The 17,977-nt window shown below is 42.4% G+C and overlaps 2 protein-coding genes across 2 annotated transcripts in view; both read right to left on the reverse strand.

Moving 5' to 3' along the window:
• grk3 (G protein-coupled receptor kinase 3) overlaps positions 1-11,000 on the reverse strand; it is a 65,579-nt gene extending 54,579 nt beyond the window's left edge. Inside the window, exon 1 of the mRNA XM_058617074.1 lies at positions 8,779-11,000. Within this exon, the coding sequence (XP_058473057.1) occupies positions 8,779-8,891 (113 nt within the window). The 5' untranslated portion in view covers positions 8,892-11,000. The remainder of the gene's footprint in view (positions 1-8,778) is intronic.
• Positions 11,001-12,930: 1,930 nt separating this feature from the next.
• Positions 12,931-15,701, reverse strand: cryba4 (crystallin, beta A4). Its single transcript, XM_058617531.1, has 6 exons — positions 15,632-15,701; positions 15,058-15,101; positions 14,640-14,758; positions 13,592-13,733; positions 13,304-13,446; positions 12,931-13,171 (listed from the first exon to the last, which is right to left on the reverse strand). The coding sequence occupies exons 2-6, from the start codon at positions 15,094-15,096 to the stop codon at positions 13,024-13,026; spliced, it is 591 nt and encodes a 196-aa protein (XP_058473514.1). The 5' UTR covers positions 15,097-15,101; positions 15,632-15,701; the 3' UTR covers positions 12,931-13,023.
• Positions 15,702-17,977: the final 2,276 nt, after the last annotated feature.

A 17,977-nucleotide genomic window follows, 5' to 3' on the forward strand; every position in this document is an offset into this window, starting at 1 on the left:
CCAAGATCGTTTATTTTTGTCTCATCAGGACATCAGACAGCAGGGGGTGTAGTTGTCCCCTGCTGTCTGACAAAGCTGTATAAAACAGGAAGCAAGACACATCACATGTAGCATCACATGACCCTTATGAGGAAGACCACAGGAAGTGGTTAAAACATGTCACGGTAATCCAAAAACCTAATTTCCATGTCTGACTGAACGAAACTTAAGCTCAAGTACACTACATACAGTATGTCAAAGTTTGACTGACGCATTTGCATAACATGGTCGGAAAATGATCTGTATCATTCTCTCACACTTTCATACAGCGCATCTATGTGCAGCACAGGAATCCGGAAGTTGATTTCAATACCTTTTTCAAAATATTTTAAGACCTTATCGCCACTTCAAGCTGTAATCAGCAACACTACCTTAAATGTAATTTACAAAACAAGTTTGTTTGCAATTAAATCTATAGAGCACCACCATAAAAAAAAGGAACAAAGCTAAGCTGGAAACAGCGCTGATGCCCATCGAGGCTACGGTTATCTTCTTTCTGCAATATATACAAAAAGCCTCCCGGTTGTTCTCAGCAACAGGCTTCAGCCATTGCTGAAATTCAGGGATCTCCAACCAGGAGTCCGCAAACTTACATTTTCCCATGTCTGATGTTTTTGGAGTTTATTTTGTGCAATTTCGGACATTATTTTGCGCCATGAGGAGCGTGTTCACTGCCGCAAGATGCGCAATGTCACGTGTACGCGCAGCCCCAAGCAAACAAACGCTGGGAAGGAATATTCATGCACACTTTTTGCAGTCAACGTCTATGGGCAAAATTTAATAACTCATGAAATAGCGATTAAGACTTTTTAATACTCTTTAAGGGCCTTAATTTTCCCTGCTATCACTCATCTTTCATACTCATTCACATGCTGCCAGCACAGGCGCTTGACACATCTCCGGGCCGGGAATCGGACCCACAACCTTCGAGTTGAAAGGCAACTTGCTCTACCACTGAGCTACTCAGCCCCCCACATGACAAAATCAGGACATTTTTACACCAACAAGCAGTCCGACTGTCTGCTCTGTCATCTTATGCTGTGTTTCCATCATCGTGTGGGCTGTGCCCGAATGCCGTGTAGCATGTCGAACAGGTACTGGTGCTATTCCTACTGGAAACGCAGAATAATTCACCGTACTGTACTGAATAGAGATGCCAAACAGAAAGTGATAATCCGTCACCCCCGCTGAGAGCACAGTGCTATGTGTTCCTGCTGCTAAAACAAGCGAGGCTGCTGAAATTTCACACTGATATCATTTATACCAACAGGCTCAGAGTTTCCTGCTCCATTCATTTCGGTTCAGCTGCGTGTTTGTGGTGCATTTCTCTGTCCTCTCTTCCTGCTTCATCTCTCTCACACACATGCACACGGAGAGCAGATGAGGTGGAATGAATGCTAAACAGGTAAATGGTTTGGTAAAGTTTTCTCAAAACTAAAGAAGGACCAGAACCTGGTAACACTGCTGTTGTGGGGACACACTCCAGGTACTACCGCCACTACTTCTGTCGAGTTGAGTGGGACTCCAGACCATGAAATTAGCAAAGTAACCTGAGACATGTCCTGGGTCATGTTAAAAGCACAGTTAACCTCCTCCTCAGCTGATGTACTCTGGGAATCTCAGCAGACATAGGGCGATAAGCGGGGTCACACCCTGGACAGTTCACCAAACACACATTCACTCTCACACCTACGGTCAATTTAGAGTGACCAATTTAATCCCCCATATTCATTTTGGACTGTGGGAGGAAACCAGAGAACTCGGAGAAAGGGGTGTCATGATTCTCCCAATCCTCGATTCGATTGAATGTTCGATTAGATTGGATCCTCCATCTTTTTTCTCTCTTTTAATGTAGATGGGTCTGCCATTTTATGTTCTTAAATTGTTACTGCGACCACAACTCCTGCACTTTATGTTTGTCTAGTTGTACTCATGTACTTCAGTGTTTGTATTGTAGTTGCTGCCTTCCTGTTTTTTATTTAACTATGATGTGTGCTGCTGCCTTTCTTGGCCAGGTCACCCTTGTGAAAGAGATCTTGATCTCAATGGGTCTTTTATCTGGTTAAATAAAGGTTAAATACATTTTTAGACTTTTCATTTAACCTTAATTCCCATTTAGATTGTCTACATAGAGGTGTAAGATGTAGATTGTCATGAGTAGAGGTGTAAAAGTGTGTGTATTCGTCCTGAACTGTTTGGTACAGGACGTTTGCAATGAACGCATGCGTGTACCGGAAATGTGTTTGTTACACGCCTGTATTTATAACAGAGAAAGACGAGTGAAGACGACATGACATCACTGTTAGGCTGAAATGGGCTGAGCCACTGGTAATAGCTCAAACGTAACTCATTTGAAATGTGGATATCAATGGTACAAGGAATAAAACGGCGCAAAATCTGTGCAAATGCAGATAAAGCTGACATTTAAGCAGTGTTGATTAAGTATTTGGATAATTCTCCTCTCTTATGGCTTCCCTTTCATATTTAACAAAGAAAGAGAATGTGCTCTGAAAATGGAATGAATCGGAGCACAAGCTGGGACTGTTAGACGAGCTGAATGTGAAGATGAAAATCTTTCCTACACGCGGCACTAGAATTATTATTACACTGACTTATTTATTCATTTGAAAACTTTTACATTCACCTGTTGTGAAGTTTTGTTCGTCGTAGATGCAGCAATATTGAGAATCCAATCACCATCCCCCATACCCCTCATCTTAACTGCCTCCAGTGTTGCTGTAAAAAAGTCTCACCTCTCTGCCGGAGGACGAAGCCTTGGCCCGCTGAGAATGTGGCAACACCACACCATCTCTAAAATACCACATTTAACTGCCCCCCCCACCCACACACACACACACGCTTGAACCAACACAAGCATGTGGCTGAAAGCTTTACACACAAAAATGCCACTGCTACATCTGTGCATACATAAAAACGTTTACACAACCCCTTCAGTCCTATAGAAAAGTTCTGCTATTCTCAGTAAGTTAATTTTATAAACAACATCCGCCGCTCCGAGTGGAGGCCACACCCAATGCAAATCGAGTTTTGTATGAAAAGGCATACATTAGGCCAAATGGCCCAAAATGCCCCAAAAACAGAGAAGACTAAAGACGTCACCAGTTCCATTTGCGTTTAAATGTAAACGAAAACAGAGGCTGTTTTGTTACCTAACACTTTTAGGTTCACCTCGTTTCTCTGTCTGATAAAAGTAATGCTTACTTCTTACCGTCACTAGGGATTGGGCATTCCAAGCAAAAACACTATTCAAAAGTCAGTCAAATAAAAGTGATTAAAAAAAAAATCCCTCTACTAAAGTGAATTCAAACATAAGCTTCCGTTTACGCTAACTTTGTCAGGCTCTGTAGCAGCACCTTCTCATGGGGAACGCACAAAATTTCCACACCGATGATTTCAGAGTAGCGGGAGAGGTTTGAATTCAGCCGATGCAGTTGCCGTGGTTACTATTAGTTGGCAGCAGCAGGTAGGAGGTAATGTGTAGTCGTGCTACGATGGCTACGTCTGCAGGACGTCAAACTGGGGGCGTGGTTAAATCCTTTTTTTCCACCTTTGCCTTCGAAGGTCGAGATTGTGACGCCGTTTCGATCAATATTAGATTTACAATCGAGATCGTGGCGCCCCGAATAATTGATCTTTATTTTATTATTATACTTAGTCATTTAAATCAGTAGATAAAAAGGATGTCATATTTTTTCACATTTCTTTCTGTGAATTTCACATACCACTTCACCAGATATAAAAAAATGTTGCACTCTAAATTGGATGGAGGCAGAATACTTTGCAGGATAACATTGCTGAAATACTTGAAATGAAAATATGGTAGCATGGATGTAGTTCCTAGAGCACACAGGTGACACGAGAGAGAAGACTGTATTGAAATAACATAATGTGACCATTTCATCCAGTTATGTCGGATGCTTTACTTTAATAATAAAGACATAACTGACATGACTCGAGTACCTCGTTCTATTACTGCACATCTTGTTTTGCAGACTGATTTACTCAGCAGCAGTGTAATAATGCTTTTACAAGTCCATTAGCTGAGGCTTTTATCACTAATACATAGGTACACTCCAACATAAGAACCACACAATTGCACAGAACAATACTCGATGCCAATTTGGGTGCGTTCATAAAGAAAGGTCCTCTGCCTGATGCTGATGACTATATATATATGCAAGTTTGCATTTACACCCGGGGTGACCTCACTGCCTACAGCTTCCTCTTTGGCTGATAATGTGTTAATCAGTCAAATGACCTGGTGCCGTGTTTAGCCTCAGCGACACGCGGTTGCCAATCCTCAGATTAACTCTGAGCGCCGATGTTTCGCAACGTGAATATCTGACTAAACATGTAATGAGGAGCACTGAACTCAATTACTGTGGCGTACAGTCGCTCTGTCAAATAAGCTCATCCTGATTAGGTTCTCGGTGGCTGTAAACACTCACTCTGAACTTAGTCCCAACAACTCCACAGTGCATATGAAGAGGAGCCACTTCAGTAGCACCACGTCGTACAGCCATACAACTGATCGATACTAATCAATATGAAGTACACAATCACCCGGGGTGTGGGCTTTCAGAAAGATTTATAGATTTAATGGAAGTAACGGAAGTAGCTCACATTGTGGGAACACTTAAGAGACTGACCGCTCAACTGTTTTCCCAACCAATGTCGAACTTTCAAACTGTAATATATGATGTGCACATTTTTTTGTTTTCCTCCCGTCTAATAAATACATATTTATTGAGAACAGTTTCTCTCCGGTCTGCATTTATAATATAATAAATGAAACGTGTAATCAAAACAATTTTACTCCATCAAATAAACTTTTGGATTATTAATTGATTACTAAACTAATCAATTTTTTAATGATTAAAACAAGATTGATGTTTTTTTGGCTCCTTAGATGTGAATATTTTCTGTTTCGTTGTTCCATATAACAAATTAATCATTTTTGGTTTGTAGACAAAACATTACATTGGACCAAACAATTACTCAAGTAATCAAGAAAATAATAGAGCGATTAATCGATTAGGAGAAAAAATGTTAGTTGCAGTACATAACCATGTAGAATGTGTACTTTTTCCAATTAACATTCTTTAAAAAAAAATGACTAATTGATTGGTGTACCAATCAATTCACCAGATAATTCAATCAAACTGGGGCCTTCGACGTGAATGTTTGAGCACAGAGGTCCTCCACTCGTCTATGTTTGGAACACAAGTGATTTACCGAGCACTCACACATAAGTGACGCTTTAATACTTGACAGTGAGTGTGGCCTGATGCATCAGGCCAAGAAATAATACCCCGTCAGAGCAGGTACTAAATAAAGTACCAGGTACTATCACTGATGGAAAAGCAAAAAACAAAAAAACATGCCGAGTCGTGCCGCAACTGTGTAGTGGAAAAGTGCCATCTATGTTTAAGTGGCATCAACAGCTGCAAGATTCAGTCTCTCTCTCCAAGTATTAAAGGTTGATACCATAAAAATACCACTCTGTCTAAATACTTCAAGTTTTAAAGGTTCAATCCACCCAAATCGGCAGCAAGAAGCAGGCACGATCAAAATTTTGCCACAAAATGTTCTAGTTCTTATTATAATGTAATCATTTTCATGTCCTAAAAAAACACTTTTGAAACCTTACAAACACATGCTAGTGCAGCTACAGGTGTTTTGGAGGGAAACTGTTTGCAAGATGTGACAGATGTTTCAGAAACGTGTCTTGACAGTGGAGTGTTTTTGAAAGTTACAGGGGGGCGTTAAGTGACCATGTTTGTCCTTATTTAGAACAAATTTGTTTGAATAGACAAGCCACCACAGCAGTAGAACTCACTGGTGGGCCAAGAAAACTCTGATTGACTCTGGTCAAAGCCCCACTCCTCTAATTTAGCACATGTGCCTGTGCTGACAGCTGCAGAGCTGTAACCCAACTTTGAACAAATAATAAATGTGATCTTGGCGTGCTCAAGAATGGTTTTAGTTTCTACAGGCTTATTTTAATATCATGCAAACATGAACCCGATACCAAAACATGCCTTAAGGTGGGGGAAAACAGTTGTCGTTGCTGTTGTGGTGCGTTAGTGTTGTGTCAAAGCAAACATGACAGAGTCTCAGTGCTAGAATGTTAGGCATCACCTGTCAAACGTGCATCATTTATAAAATAATTACTTTAGAGCTGGGCAATATATCAATATTTTATCTATATTGTCACATGAGATATTCTCTTAGATTTAAAGGCTGTTGCATTGATAATAATCATATTTAGTTTATCAAATACATTTGTGAAATACACAAATTATAATAAATCAAATATTACATGTTGATTTAAAAAACATGGAATCTTTTTTTAAGTCACAATTTGAAAAACAAATATTGATTTGATTCATATTGTGATATTTATCAATATCAAATGATGTGAAAAGTACATCATGATAAAAAAAAAATCCATCTCTAAATCACATTATTGATGAGTGAGCAATTAACCTGTTTGTAAGTCGTGACAGTTAAGAAAAATAATCACTTGTTCTCACCCACTGAGAACAAGTGATTCATTACAAAGTTCATTACAAACCCCAGGAGCCTTTTTACTTGTGTACTGGAAGTGAAAATGCTCCCATGAGGACTCAGCATTCTCACTTTATATGACGGATCAATGGAGTGTAGAGGGAGACGGGCGACTTTATATCTTTCTCTTTGAGGAGTGACAGTTGATCTAGCCAAGCTTATTTTATAAATAATGTAGAATAGCCTTTAATTAACTCATTTGAGATCAACAAGCCTTCTGTGTTGATAACTATACATGCAGCACTGTCTGGATCGTTGCTTCGTCCTAATCTGCCTGGACGAGTCATTAAGTAACTGAATTAGCTGAACTCCCCTAAAGATCATCGTTTTAAATAAAAAGCTGTTTAACTCATGAAATCAGTGTGTACAGCCAACGCATTTCCATGAGTGTGCATGTGATAATAATTTATAATTCCCATGTGAAAACAAAAACCATCTCAATTAAAAAAAAATTAAGCACTTCCTCTCTAATCTAGTTGGCCTGCCACATGTCTGAAAACCCCGTCTGAAGAGACGTCAAGTATATGACAAGCTGCAACAGCAGGGACAGCAGGATGTGCAATTTCGCACAGCGGCTGAAACGGTGGGTTTCTGAAGGGGGGGGTATGCAGTGAAAATTAGCTTGTGGTCTGATCTGGTAACCTCTTCATGTCGGGCGCCTGCAAGAAGCATGTAGGAGCTTGAGGTTCCGGATTGAGTGCTGCACACACTGAGAGTGAAACTGCATTAAAAGGGCCTACAGCATACACACGGCACCACAGATGAGACTGAGTGGCCTCAAATGTGTGGCACATGCCGCACGCGGCACATTTACGGTTACACCGTCCGCCGTGCGAGGCCTGGCAGCAAGTGAAGGGTGACATGAGTGTTTCTGGCACCGAGAGAATCACAGAGAGGACGGTGTTGATGCATGGTGGTGTTTGAAGAAATGGAAAACACCATGACAAATGTTCTGCATGCAGCTGCGTCACATACTGCTGCAGCCTCTAGCTGAGATCAGGGGTCACATTTAAGGGTTACGTATAGATATAAATGTTGTAGGTAAACGTGTAGATGAAGTAGGTGTAGCAACAGATAAAAGGTGTAGTAGGTACAAGTATATGGTGGGTAGACACAGCTATACATACAAGTATAGTCGTAAACATAACAGCTTTAGGTGTGGTTCTATAAGGTATAGGTGTAAATACAGTGGGTATAATAAGTATAGTAGGTTTAGGAGTAGCTATATCAGCTATAGTAGTAGAAAAGTACACATACAGGTACAGTGTAGTAGGTTAAGGTATACATATATACACACACACGTATACATGTGATACTAGACAAAGTATACAGGTAGAATAGGTGTAGAAGCAGCTATACTAGTTAATATTATGGATGTTAGATATAGGCATACATATAGTTAAAGAACATAATAACAAAGCTATAGTTAAAGTCAATTCAGCTATTGTGGGTATAAATATAGTAACAGTAGGTATAGGTATATATCTACTGATACTAGACATTAATAAGTAGATATAAGTGCAGATATAGTTGGTATGGGTAACCATACAGATATAATAAGTTATTATTATTTTATATAGGTATACTGCAATTCCATTATATGGCTGTACATTATACAGTGATTGTAAAGTAGGTACAAGTACAGATATAGTTAGTATCCGTAGAAATACAGATATATAATAAGTATGGCTATGGTAATAGTAGTATATTTAGTCATTATTAGTTGTTAGAGTGGTATACATGAAGAGATATAATGCAATGTCATTATATGGCTGTTCATACAATGACAATATAGTTCTTATCTCATAGATATAGCGATGGTAGATATAGAAATAGTAAGTTTAGATACAGTGATAGGGGCTGGGTGTAGCTCTAGGTATAGTAGGTGTATGTGAAGGTGAGGCTTGAAGATGGCGTGTTAATTAGGTCAGTGCATGGTTATGTTGGGGGTATTTTGAAGCCAGCGGGTCTCTAACATCTCATTTCACTCCACAGTAGCAGGTTTGAGAGGAAGTACGCCTTCGTCTCCATACATGGCTGCAAAGCATACACAAAAAAAACCATCCATCCATTTGACAGACAAAGCAACACAAGCTCGGGCCACCGCAGCACAAAGCAAAGCTCTCACACGACACTGAATGTGTTTACCTGGGCTCGGGCAGGATGATTTTCTTGCTCGCCCGGGCCGCCGGTGTTGACTTGCTCTTCTCCATCGCCATCAAATAGCTGACATCGGCGAGCACCGCTTCGAGGTCCGCCATCTTTCGACCCTGTGACGACCACGACCAATAAAACAACCGGGCTGGGGGGTAGGTTCTGTTTCAGGGAATTAAAAAACACTGTCCCGAGCCAGATGTGACCAACATCAAGGGGGCAAGGTGCGTGTGGGGACCCGACAGAGCGGACACTGTCGCTGTCTGTGGCTGCAGTCTGTTCACTTGGCCTCACGCTGCCATCGTTGTAAAAGGAAAGGGGAAATTCAGGAGCGAAGACATTGGGTGGCAGGTTAGCAGAGAAATGACAGGCCGCTTGATCAGCGTCCTTGTAATCCCATTTAGTGCGAGATAAAGACAAATATATATTTAAAAAAAAAAAAAAAAAAAAGAGGACTGGGCCGGGTTCTTCCTAGGGCGCGTTTGAGGAAGACTAGGAGCGATGAGGCCAGCACCTCCTCGCTTTACGGTACCGTGCAGCCTGTCACAGAGGTGCCGGGTCTGAGGACAGCTGTCAGATCCCTGGAGACTCCTCTGCTGCTCCTGATGGTAATGTGTCCAAACGCCTGGACTGACTCCAGTGCGGCATGTGTATGGGATTTAAGGGATGTTCCCTTAAGATGTAAACAAAAAAAGACGCGCACACAAGAAAAAAAAACAGCGGGAGTTGGCTTCTTTGTGTCCAGACAACGAAAAAATACAAACTCTCCGTTTCACACAAGAATCGGCGAGTGTGAAAATGAAGGGGGGATGAGGAGAGAGGACACTGGGCGACAGGTTGGAGAGTCGACCATTGGTGTGCTGTCGCTGCTGCAGCTGCTTCTTCTTCTTTGTGTTCAACCTCTCTCGACTGGAGCGCGCACACAATTCTCAAAAAGGTCTCTCGGGGACGTTTTGGCACAAACAAAAATCACGCAAGCCCCGCGAACAGAAGACCCGAGATGTGCTGTAAAAAAAAAAAAGTCCACACGCTGCTGCTGCTGGGCTCGCTTGGTGTGTAGCCTGAACCTTCCTTCTTATCGCCTCACCACTCTCTCTCTCTCATATTAACACACACGCACACACACACACAGATGGTAATTCTGTTTTTGAACACTTTGAGTTGTTTAGCACAAATTCCAACCCAGGCGGGAGGGCGTACTCGGTTAATTGCGAGCCAAACTCGCTACGCCCGAAAGCTAACTCGCTTTAGCCCGCTGGCGATATCGATACTAGGGTTCGTGTGCTAGTTAGCTACCGCGCTAGCTAGCAAAAATAACACTATACCTGCTAGCCAGTAGGCTAACTAACAAACATCGTACAGTGTGGTTCAGTAAGCTGTGCATCCAATGTGGATCGTTTCAGCATTCAAATGCCCCTGCTGCCCGTAGCACAGTGAGCAGATGGCACTAACAGTTACCACTGGCTCGGATTCACACAGCGATGTGCAAGCTAGCGACTGCCCGTAGACTGGCTGCAAGTACGGGGGAAGTCACAGTCCTCGATAGTCCAGCTGAGTCACAAGTAGTATAAGAACCGCACAAAATAATCCATAGCGGCTTGCCGAGCTACCCCGAGCACCAGAGGGGGTCCTCCTCGCCTGGACACCCAGCACAGAAATACTAGCTGTGGACTGATGGTGACGCTGATGGAGGAGAAGGGGGCGGAGGAAGCGCTGCTGGCTGATTGAAAACGACTGGCCAGCGGGAGTCGTGCTGCTTGTGCGCCGATAATGTTTTCCCTCCCCGCCGTAAACAAGTGCAGTGACAGCGATTAATGGGGGAAGTCGTCTCAAACACGGCTTCACCAAACGTGGAGAAGCCCCAGAACGAGGACCACCGCTGCTGCTGCTGTTGCTGGTGGTGGTAGTAGTAGTAGTGGTGGTGGTGGTGGTGGAGGTCCCTCCGCACGCAAGTGGATCTCGAACACAGCAGAGCTCGTCGAGCTCCGACCAAACCAGCCGCGAGAGGCTCCTTCCTACCAGGCTGTCCGCGTAGAGAGAGACCGTGCCAGGCTAAAACTTAAAGACGGCGTCCGTCGGCTTCATTGATGCGAATCTGTTGTTTTCTCCGCTCTAGAATGGCACATGATAGAGTGAAGCCCCGCTTCGCTTATTTGTTTCAGTATTTTTTCTCTTAGCACAGTGGCAGTGATCGCTTTGTGGCTCAACTTCCTCCCACTGCGGCGGGAAGAGGCATGTAAAACACGGAGCAGCTCAGTGATGACTGGGCCTGGACCAAACTGGGTGTTGACACAGGAAAACACACACACATATATATATATATATATATATATATATATATATATATATATATATATATATATATATACATATATATACATATATATATATATATATAACGTATATATATATATAAACGTATATATATATATACATACACATATATATATATATATATATATATATACATATATGTATACATATATGTATATATATTCCTCTATTCCACATTATTTGCTCAAACAGGCTGGTGGGATTATAATCTTGCTCTGTTAATGTTGCAGTCACACTTTCATGATGAGGATCTTTTCATATTTGCACCATTTCTGTCATGACATCTGTGTGTTTACATGGATTTTCCTGAAGATGTGGGGGCTCTGAAAGATAAACGACACAGCACGTGAATTGTATGAGTGCTGTAGCCTCACTGCAGCACATTTAGCACACAGACATGCTGTAATAATGACCTGATCACCCTCCAGCCTGGTCTGTGGGTGAGTATTAAATAAGCATCTGACTGGTCACGAAGCAGCAACAGCCTCTGACAATTAATATCACAGCACAGTAAGTGCTTTTCGTGAAGATGTCTCAGTGGGCTCCTGGCTCCTGTGTTGGTCTGGTGGAAACGCAGTGCCATTTTCTGGTCACCAATGGTAATGCTCCTAAAGCACTGCAGTGGACAGGCCTGTAGGCCCGTAAGTCAGACTTGTGCTACATGGGACTTGTTTAGACCAAATCAGATTTTTAAGCTCTTGTCTAGTTTGATAGTTTTGTCAGTGTGGACCGCTAAAGAACACATGAGATCGGATTTTTCCAAAGTGGATATACCACATGTTATATCATTCACTCCTCATAAGCCCTCAAATGGGCCCTGAAGCCAAATAACAGGTTATTATGTAGCCTCTTAGGCTATTTTATCCACCCCTGATATCTTGACAGGGCCCTCAGTCAAATAAGGAAGGGTAAGTTATGTGATATGTCCCCTCATGGGCCCCTCACTCGTATTAGTATCAAAAAGCACATAATGTTTGGGTCAATACAGTATAACAGTACATATTTATTTATGACATGTTAGAGGAAGGAGGGCTTGTACCTCATACAACCACACTGAAATAAAAGCTGAACTCTAAGTATTTCAGAACAGTGTTTCCCTGAATGTTTGAAAGATGTCAAACTATCAAAAATTGTGACAAGAGCAACTTTGACTCATTTATCGCCACATCTGTAACACCTAATATCATCTTGATTTGGTAAACAAATCAAATCCAAGGGATGTAAAGTGACTTAAACTTCATTTTATGCACATACATCTGAGCTAAAAAGGAAAAACTGCTCTCATGACCCGTCTCATCTGTGGGTCCAGACCCAGTTTTATGCCCAGAACTCTTCAAATTGTGTCTGTTATAGCTACAATAATAATAATACCTATAGGCAGGTAAAGTTTTGTACAGAAGTTCCACTGAATCCAGATCAAATAAGCTCTGCTATCTCGTTGTTATATTTTCATACACAAACAGAAGCGAGCTTATCTGCTGCCTGACATAACACTGACGTCTCAAGAGGTCTGACGTTCACAGAGGCTGTCGCTAAAGACGTTTAAATCCACAATTGACTTTCATTTTCTGACGTTTATCTTCATAATTATTAAGAAAATATTGAAAATTTGGCGATATTGTAATGACCGTTTAAGCAACATGTCACAGGCTCTGTTTTACAGTGATGGGAATAACTGCTGTGTTACTTTAAATATTATTATTATATATAGTTGAAACATAGAGAGAGAGAGAGTTTGAGATGTTTGTGATTTTTTTTATCTTAATCATTGTGTCTGTCTGTCTGTCGATATAATGATGACACATACATTGGTGGAGGTCTTGAAGAAAGACAGTTTTTATTCAGCACTGGGAAGCAGCAGGGATCAAAGATGAAGGGGGGGGAGGGGCTGGTACAAGCAAGTTGTTACTGCTGAATGCGGCGGATGGACTGGATCTGAGGGGTCTGGCAGTGGGAGCCAAACTCCCTGAAGTGTTTGTACTCGCCACAGTGACGATCGCACTCCATGATGTACTGGTATCCACGGTAACCAGGGTACTGGTAGCACACGAATCTGTCGAAAGCAAAAAGGGAGCACACATGAGATGTTTCTTCTCCTACCAGCTCAGAGAGGGAGTCGTCGGGTAAGAAATGACAGAAATGGGAAAAGGAAGGATGGGTGTAGTAACAGCTGAAGGTCACTCACGCTCCAGACTGGACTCTGAAAGAGCCAACTTCATTGTTGCACCACCCCATGGCCTGGAGGGAGGGGTAATCGTCGCTGAGCTCACCCTTACGGCCCAGGAAGTTCTCACGCTCGTAGATAGTCATACGACACTCTCTGTGGTTCTGGGGGGGGGCAAAAAAAAGAAAACAGAGATGAAGAACAAACACCACATGTGAGATGTTTCTCCAGTCAGTCAAGTCTTCAGTGATCACCTGACAGAGAGGAAAGTGAGAGCAAAGGGAGAGTAATGACATTTGGTCCACTCACAGCACAGGCGATAGGTCTGAAGGAGGTCAGTCTCTCGATGTGGTAGGCGTTGCTGCCGCCGAAAGCGTCGCACTGGGGGTACTCTCCCCTCTCCAGGACGAACTGCTGCCCCTGGTAGGAGCCGTGCTCGTAACCCACCCAGCTGCAGGAGAGAGGAGCAACGAAGTCAACTTTAAAACAAAAAGGATGGAAGCACGCAGTGAAATCAAAGAGTCGGATTGGGACCAAATTCACGACGGACAAGTGTTAAATTGAACACCTGATCCTCCTGTGGTGAACCTGAGTCATGTAATGTTTCCTCTTGGCAAAGTCATGATGCCACACAATATTTCTTCAGACCTGATGATCCTAGAAGCCTGACAGAACAACACAATCCCCCACACTCCAGCAGACCCTGTCTTCTTCATTCATTCTATCTTCCCTTATCATGACTCTTTACACTGACAGTCATTATTATTTTACACTTGTAAACCTTCGCCCTTAACTACTTTGTTTATTTTAATGTTCTATTGTTGTCAATATTGTACTTGTATTCCTCGTTTGTTTCCTGTCCACTGTCTTGTTACTGAGTACTTTTACTATTTATTTACTAAATAATCTCTTGACGGCGCTTCTCAATCATAAACCGTGGGTTATGTGATTCACCCTGAGGCCTTAACATCAAATAATGAAGGTGAGGTTATGGGATATGTCTAAAAGCATATTAATATTATTATTACAATTATTACTATCATTATTGTTATTACTCATTTAGCTGGTGGGATTAGAAGAATCTGTGAGAAAATTAACTCCTGTCTGTAAAATTAGGTCCAGACACTTTCTGAAATTTGCTGTGAACTCATGAAGAACACGGCAACAGATGATCTGGGTCAGAAAAGACCTGGTGACCTTCAAACACTTTGTGGAAAAGGTGTGGACTTCGGTGCATGACAGCAGGACAGCAGGATCCTGTCTAACTGACCGATCTTCATATCTTTATAATATCAATATCCTCATAATCCGTCCCAATCTGACTACAAACATAAAGGCGTCTCCTCTGTGCACTCACGCTCCGCTCTCCACTCTGAGGGAGCGCACGGTCTCAAAGCCAAACTCCATCACATTGCAGCACTCGGAGGTGAACTCATGGCGACGGCCCTGGAAGCACTCCTCGTCGAAGACAATGATCTGAGAGAGAAACACAGAGTTATGCAGTTTAATAGAGCTTTAAATGCTATGCTAAAGACAAGCACAGGTTAAAGCAGATCACTGTGCATGTAAATATGAAAATACTCTGTTGTGTAGAAATATAACTGTGTGTATTTCTGTGTCTCGACACAGTTGAGGTTTATTGTTTTTCCAGCCGCTGATAAATTGCGTGGCATTTGATCGCAGACGTTTTATGAGGACAGCAGACGGTATGTGTAGGTTGAAAGGACCTTCAGTTAAGTTGATGTATGAATATGTTCCACCGTCTGCAGACTCACCTTCCAGTGGCCAGAAAACTTGGTGCAATGGTGAGTCATCTTGTCTGACAGGGGGAAAACAACAACAACAACAACAACAACAACAACAAAAACACAAGATACATTAGTTGAAAGGGAAGTAGAACACAACAAGAGCAAATATGCAAATATAACCTTTCTAAGTCGACAAAGTATGGCTGAAAATTTCAAATCAAAACACAAACCATGCATCTATCAATCACATCATACAAGCTGCAACTGTATGTGTTTAAAGGTTTCTATGCAGTTTAGTATATGAGCTGCAGGAGCTTCTTGCTGCTGCCTCACAGCAAACCATCATTGTGAGGAAAAATACAGAAGAAAGCAGCCTGGAAACGAGCACCGGTGTCTCTTTCTTTAACTGGTGAAATGAGCCTGAATGCATCGTTCCTGAAGTGAAGCTGAAACAGTCAGAGGCCCCGTCCATACTAACGTTTTATTCATCCTAACATTAGCACTCAGCAGTGACAGCCACTGAGAAGCTCCGACGGATCAGGCTTTACAGGTACAGGTGCACCCCGGCTGTGCTGCTCTGGGGCGAGGGACAGAAACTCACCTTGCTCTGGTGCCCTTGGGATGTCCTGGCGTGAGAGTGAGAGGAACCACGAGCCCCCCACCCTTTTAAAGCCTCCCCTGGCAAGAGGCCATGCTGAAAGCCCGAGCTCAGCAGCAGGGAGGAGCCTGTCTTTGTCCCCCAACTGACAAAAGCGTGGTTAATCTGTGGATGGAGCAGAAGTGCAGACACCACACTATCAGCCTGACGTGTGGACATCCACGCACCAGAGACACCAGAGACACCAGAGACATCAGAGACATCAGAGACATCAGACAATACTAAATGCCACAAAGAGGCCGGAGGATGGAGGGAGAAGATGCAGCTAATCGTTATTTTCATTTTCGATGAATCCATACGGTCATTTTCTGGAGTTCATGTTCTCTGTATCCAACCAAAAACAAACCAAACCAAACCACACTATAGTGTCACTATAATGACACAGAAAAGCCTCCACTCTCTACATCCCAGATGTTGTCAGTGTTCTTCTGTCAGTCAGTTGACAGATGAAATAATAATGTTCCCGTCTTGTTTGTTTTATCTTCTGTCTCACCTGCTAAACATGGTGAAGTGAAGTCAGTTAAAGACTCCGTCACGTGTCCATGGTGTTGATTTAATGGCTTTCCTTTTAATCTACAGTATGTCAGTGTGTGTGCACGATCACCACAGCATGTTCTCCACTTCTCTGGCTGCAAACTTACTTCTTTGTTGCTTTTTAAACCAAAATCCATGGAGGAAATCGACAATTTTACATTAGTTGTTAAACTATGACGTTGGTGTCAAAATTCCCACCTTTAATTAAGATTTGGATTAATCTAAGCAACACAAATGAGTGTATGTTTGAAAAGAGTGAGTGATTAGGTGAGCCATTGTCTTCTTCTTTTCTTCCTGTCTGTCTGCTGCTGATTATAAGACAGTGACAAAGTATCAGTTCCTCAGCCTGAGCACACTTGGAAAACAAAAAGACAAAAGTGTACTGGCCCTTTAAGGAGATGTGCTTTCCTGTGCAGATAAGAGGCCGTTTATATAGCAGGACTGCGTGTGTACGAGCAGAACTATACACAGCAGAGAGGAAGTGATGCATCCAGACATTTGGTGCACAAATACTTCCGCTAACACTCCCTGTGATGACGCTCCGATAAGCTGCTGCTCTATACCTTCCACATCTTTGTGTTGTGCAGCAGCATATGAACAACAAGAGCTTGACCGAGAATATGTGGGATTATGAGATTAAAGACACAGTAAATGTCAGTAATGTTTAAACATATTTGGCCCAGAGGTTAAGAATATATAAACACTAATGTCTAGAGAGTGTGTGTATGTGTACTTGTATTTGTTACCTCTTCAGGACCGTTTCTCTCATAAACACTGACCTTGCCAGGACCAGTAGTCCTCATGGAGACCAAAACCTGGTCCTAATGAGGCAGAACCTCATTTCTGACAAACTGGTTATGTTTAGATGCTAAGATCGAGGTTAGGGTTAGTCATTAACTGGTTATGGTTAAGGTTAGTGATCAATCTGACATTAGGCCGCTGTGCAAATGAATGAATGTCAGTGAGAGTCCTTAAAAGGATAACTGTGCAAACCTGTGTGTGTGTGTGTGGTGGTGGTGGTGGTGGTGGTAGTGGGGGGGGGGGGGGGGGGGGGGGGCTAATTACATAATCAAACATTTGTAAATAAGGGAGCAGCTGTACTTTCTGAGCAAGAGCTTATTTCCTGCGAGAACAGAGGAATTCAAGCACACACGCTGTTTTTCACTCTGGGATGTAGTTTCAGTTTCAGGGGTGTTACAACAGAGAGGGCGAACCGGGTCATTTCCTGGGGCCCTTGAAAATGCATGATTACATTTTAATGGAACCTCACTCCCCACACTTTAAGGTCCAATACACAGTGTGTGCAGCAGCTATCATGTCTATTCTCACTGATCACTGGCAGAAAAAAGACAGAAAAGATGAAACAATGATGATACGTGGTATCATCCTGCATATCAATTAAGATCACAACAGCATTTTAGCGGAGTCATGTTGTGGGCACGTTTTTGTTACACAGAATAATTCTGTCTTTAGATGGTAAAAAATCCTGTTCAGCGAAGGATATGACTTCACTCACTTACACAGAAAAAACGGGATTCAAACCTTTGACCTTCTTGGTGTGAGGCAACTATTTGAGCCACTCCTTGTTGTGTGGCCTGTTGCTACGGTGGCCTGGAAGTGCAAACCATTATTCCACCTAAAAATATCACAAATCTAATCTGTCACCAGATTTTTTTGAAACTCAACTACAGTCATGAGAAGTGAGCTTTGATACCCGGCCCAACACAGATTACACAGCGGGATTAGTTCATATCT

Source organism: Solea solea, chromosome 19 (genome assembly GCF_958295425.1).
Source record: "Solea solea chromosome 19, fSolSol10.1, whole genome shotgun sequence".
Taxonomy (NCBI): Eukaryota; Metazoa; Chordata; class Actinopteri; order Pleuronectiformes; family Soleidae; genus Solea; species Solea solea.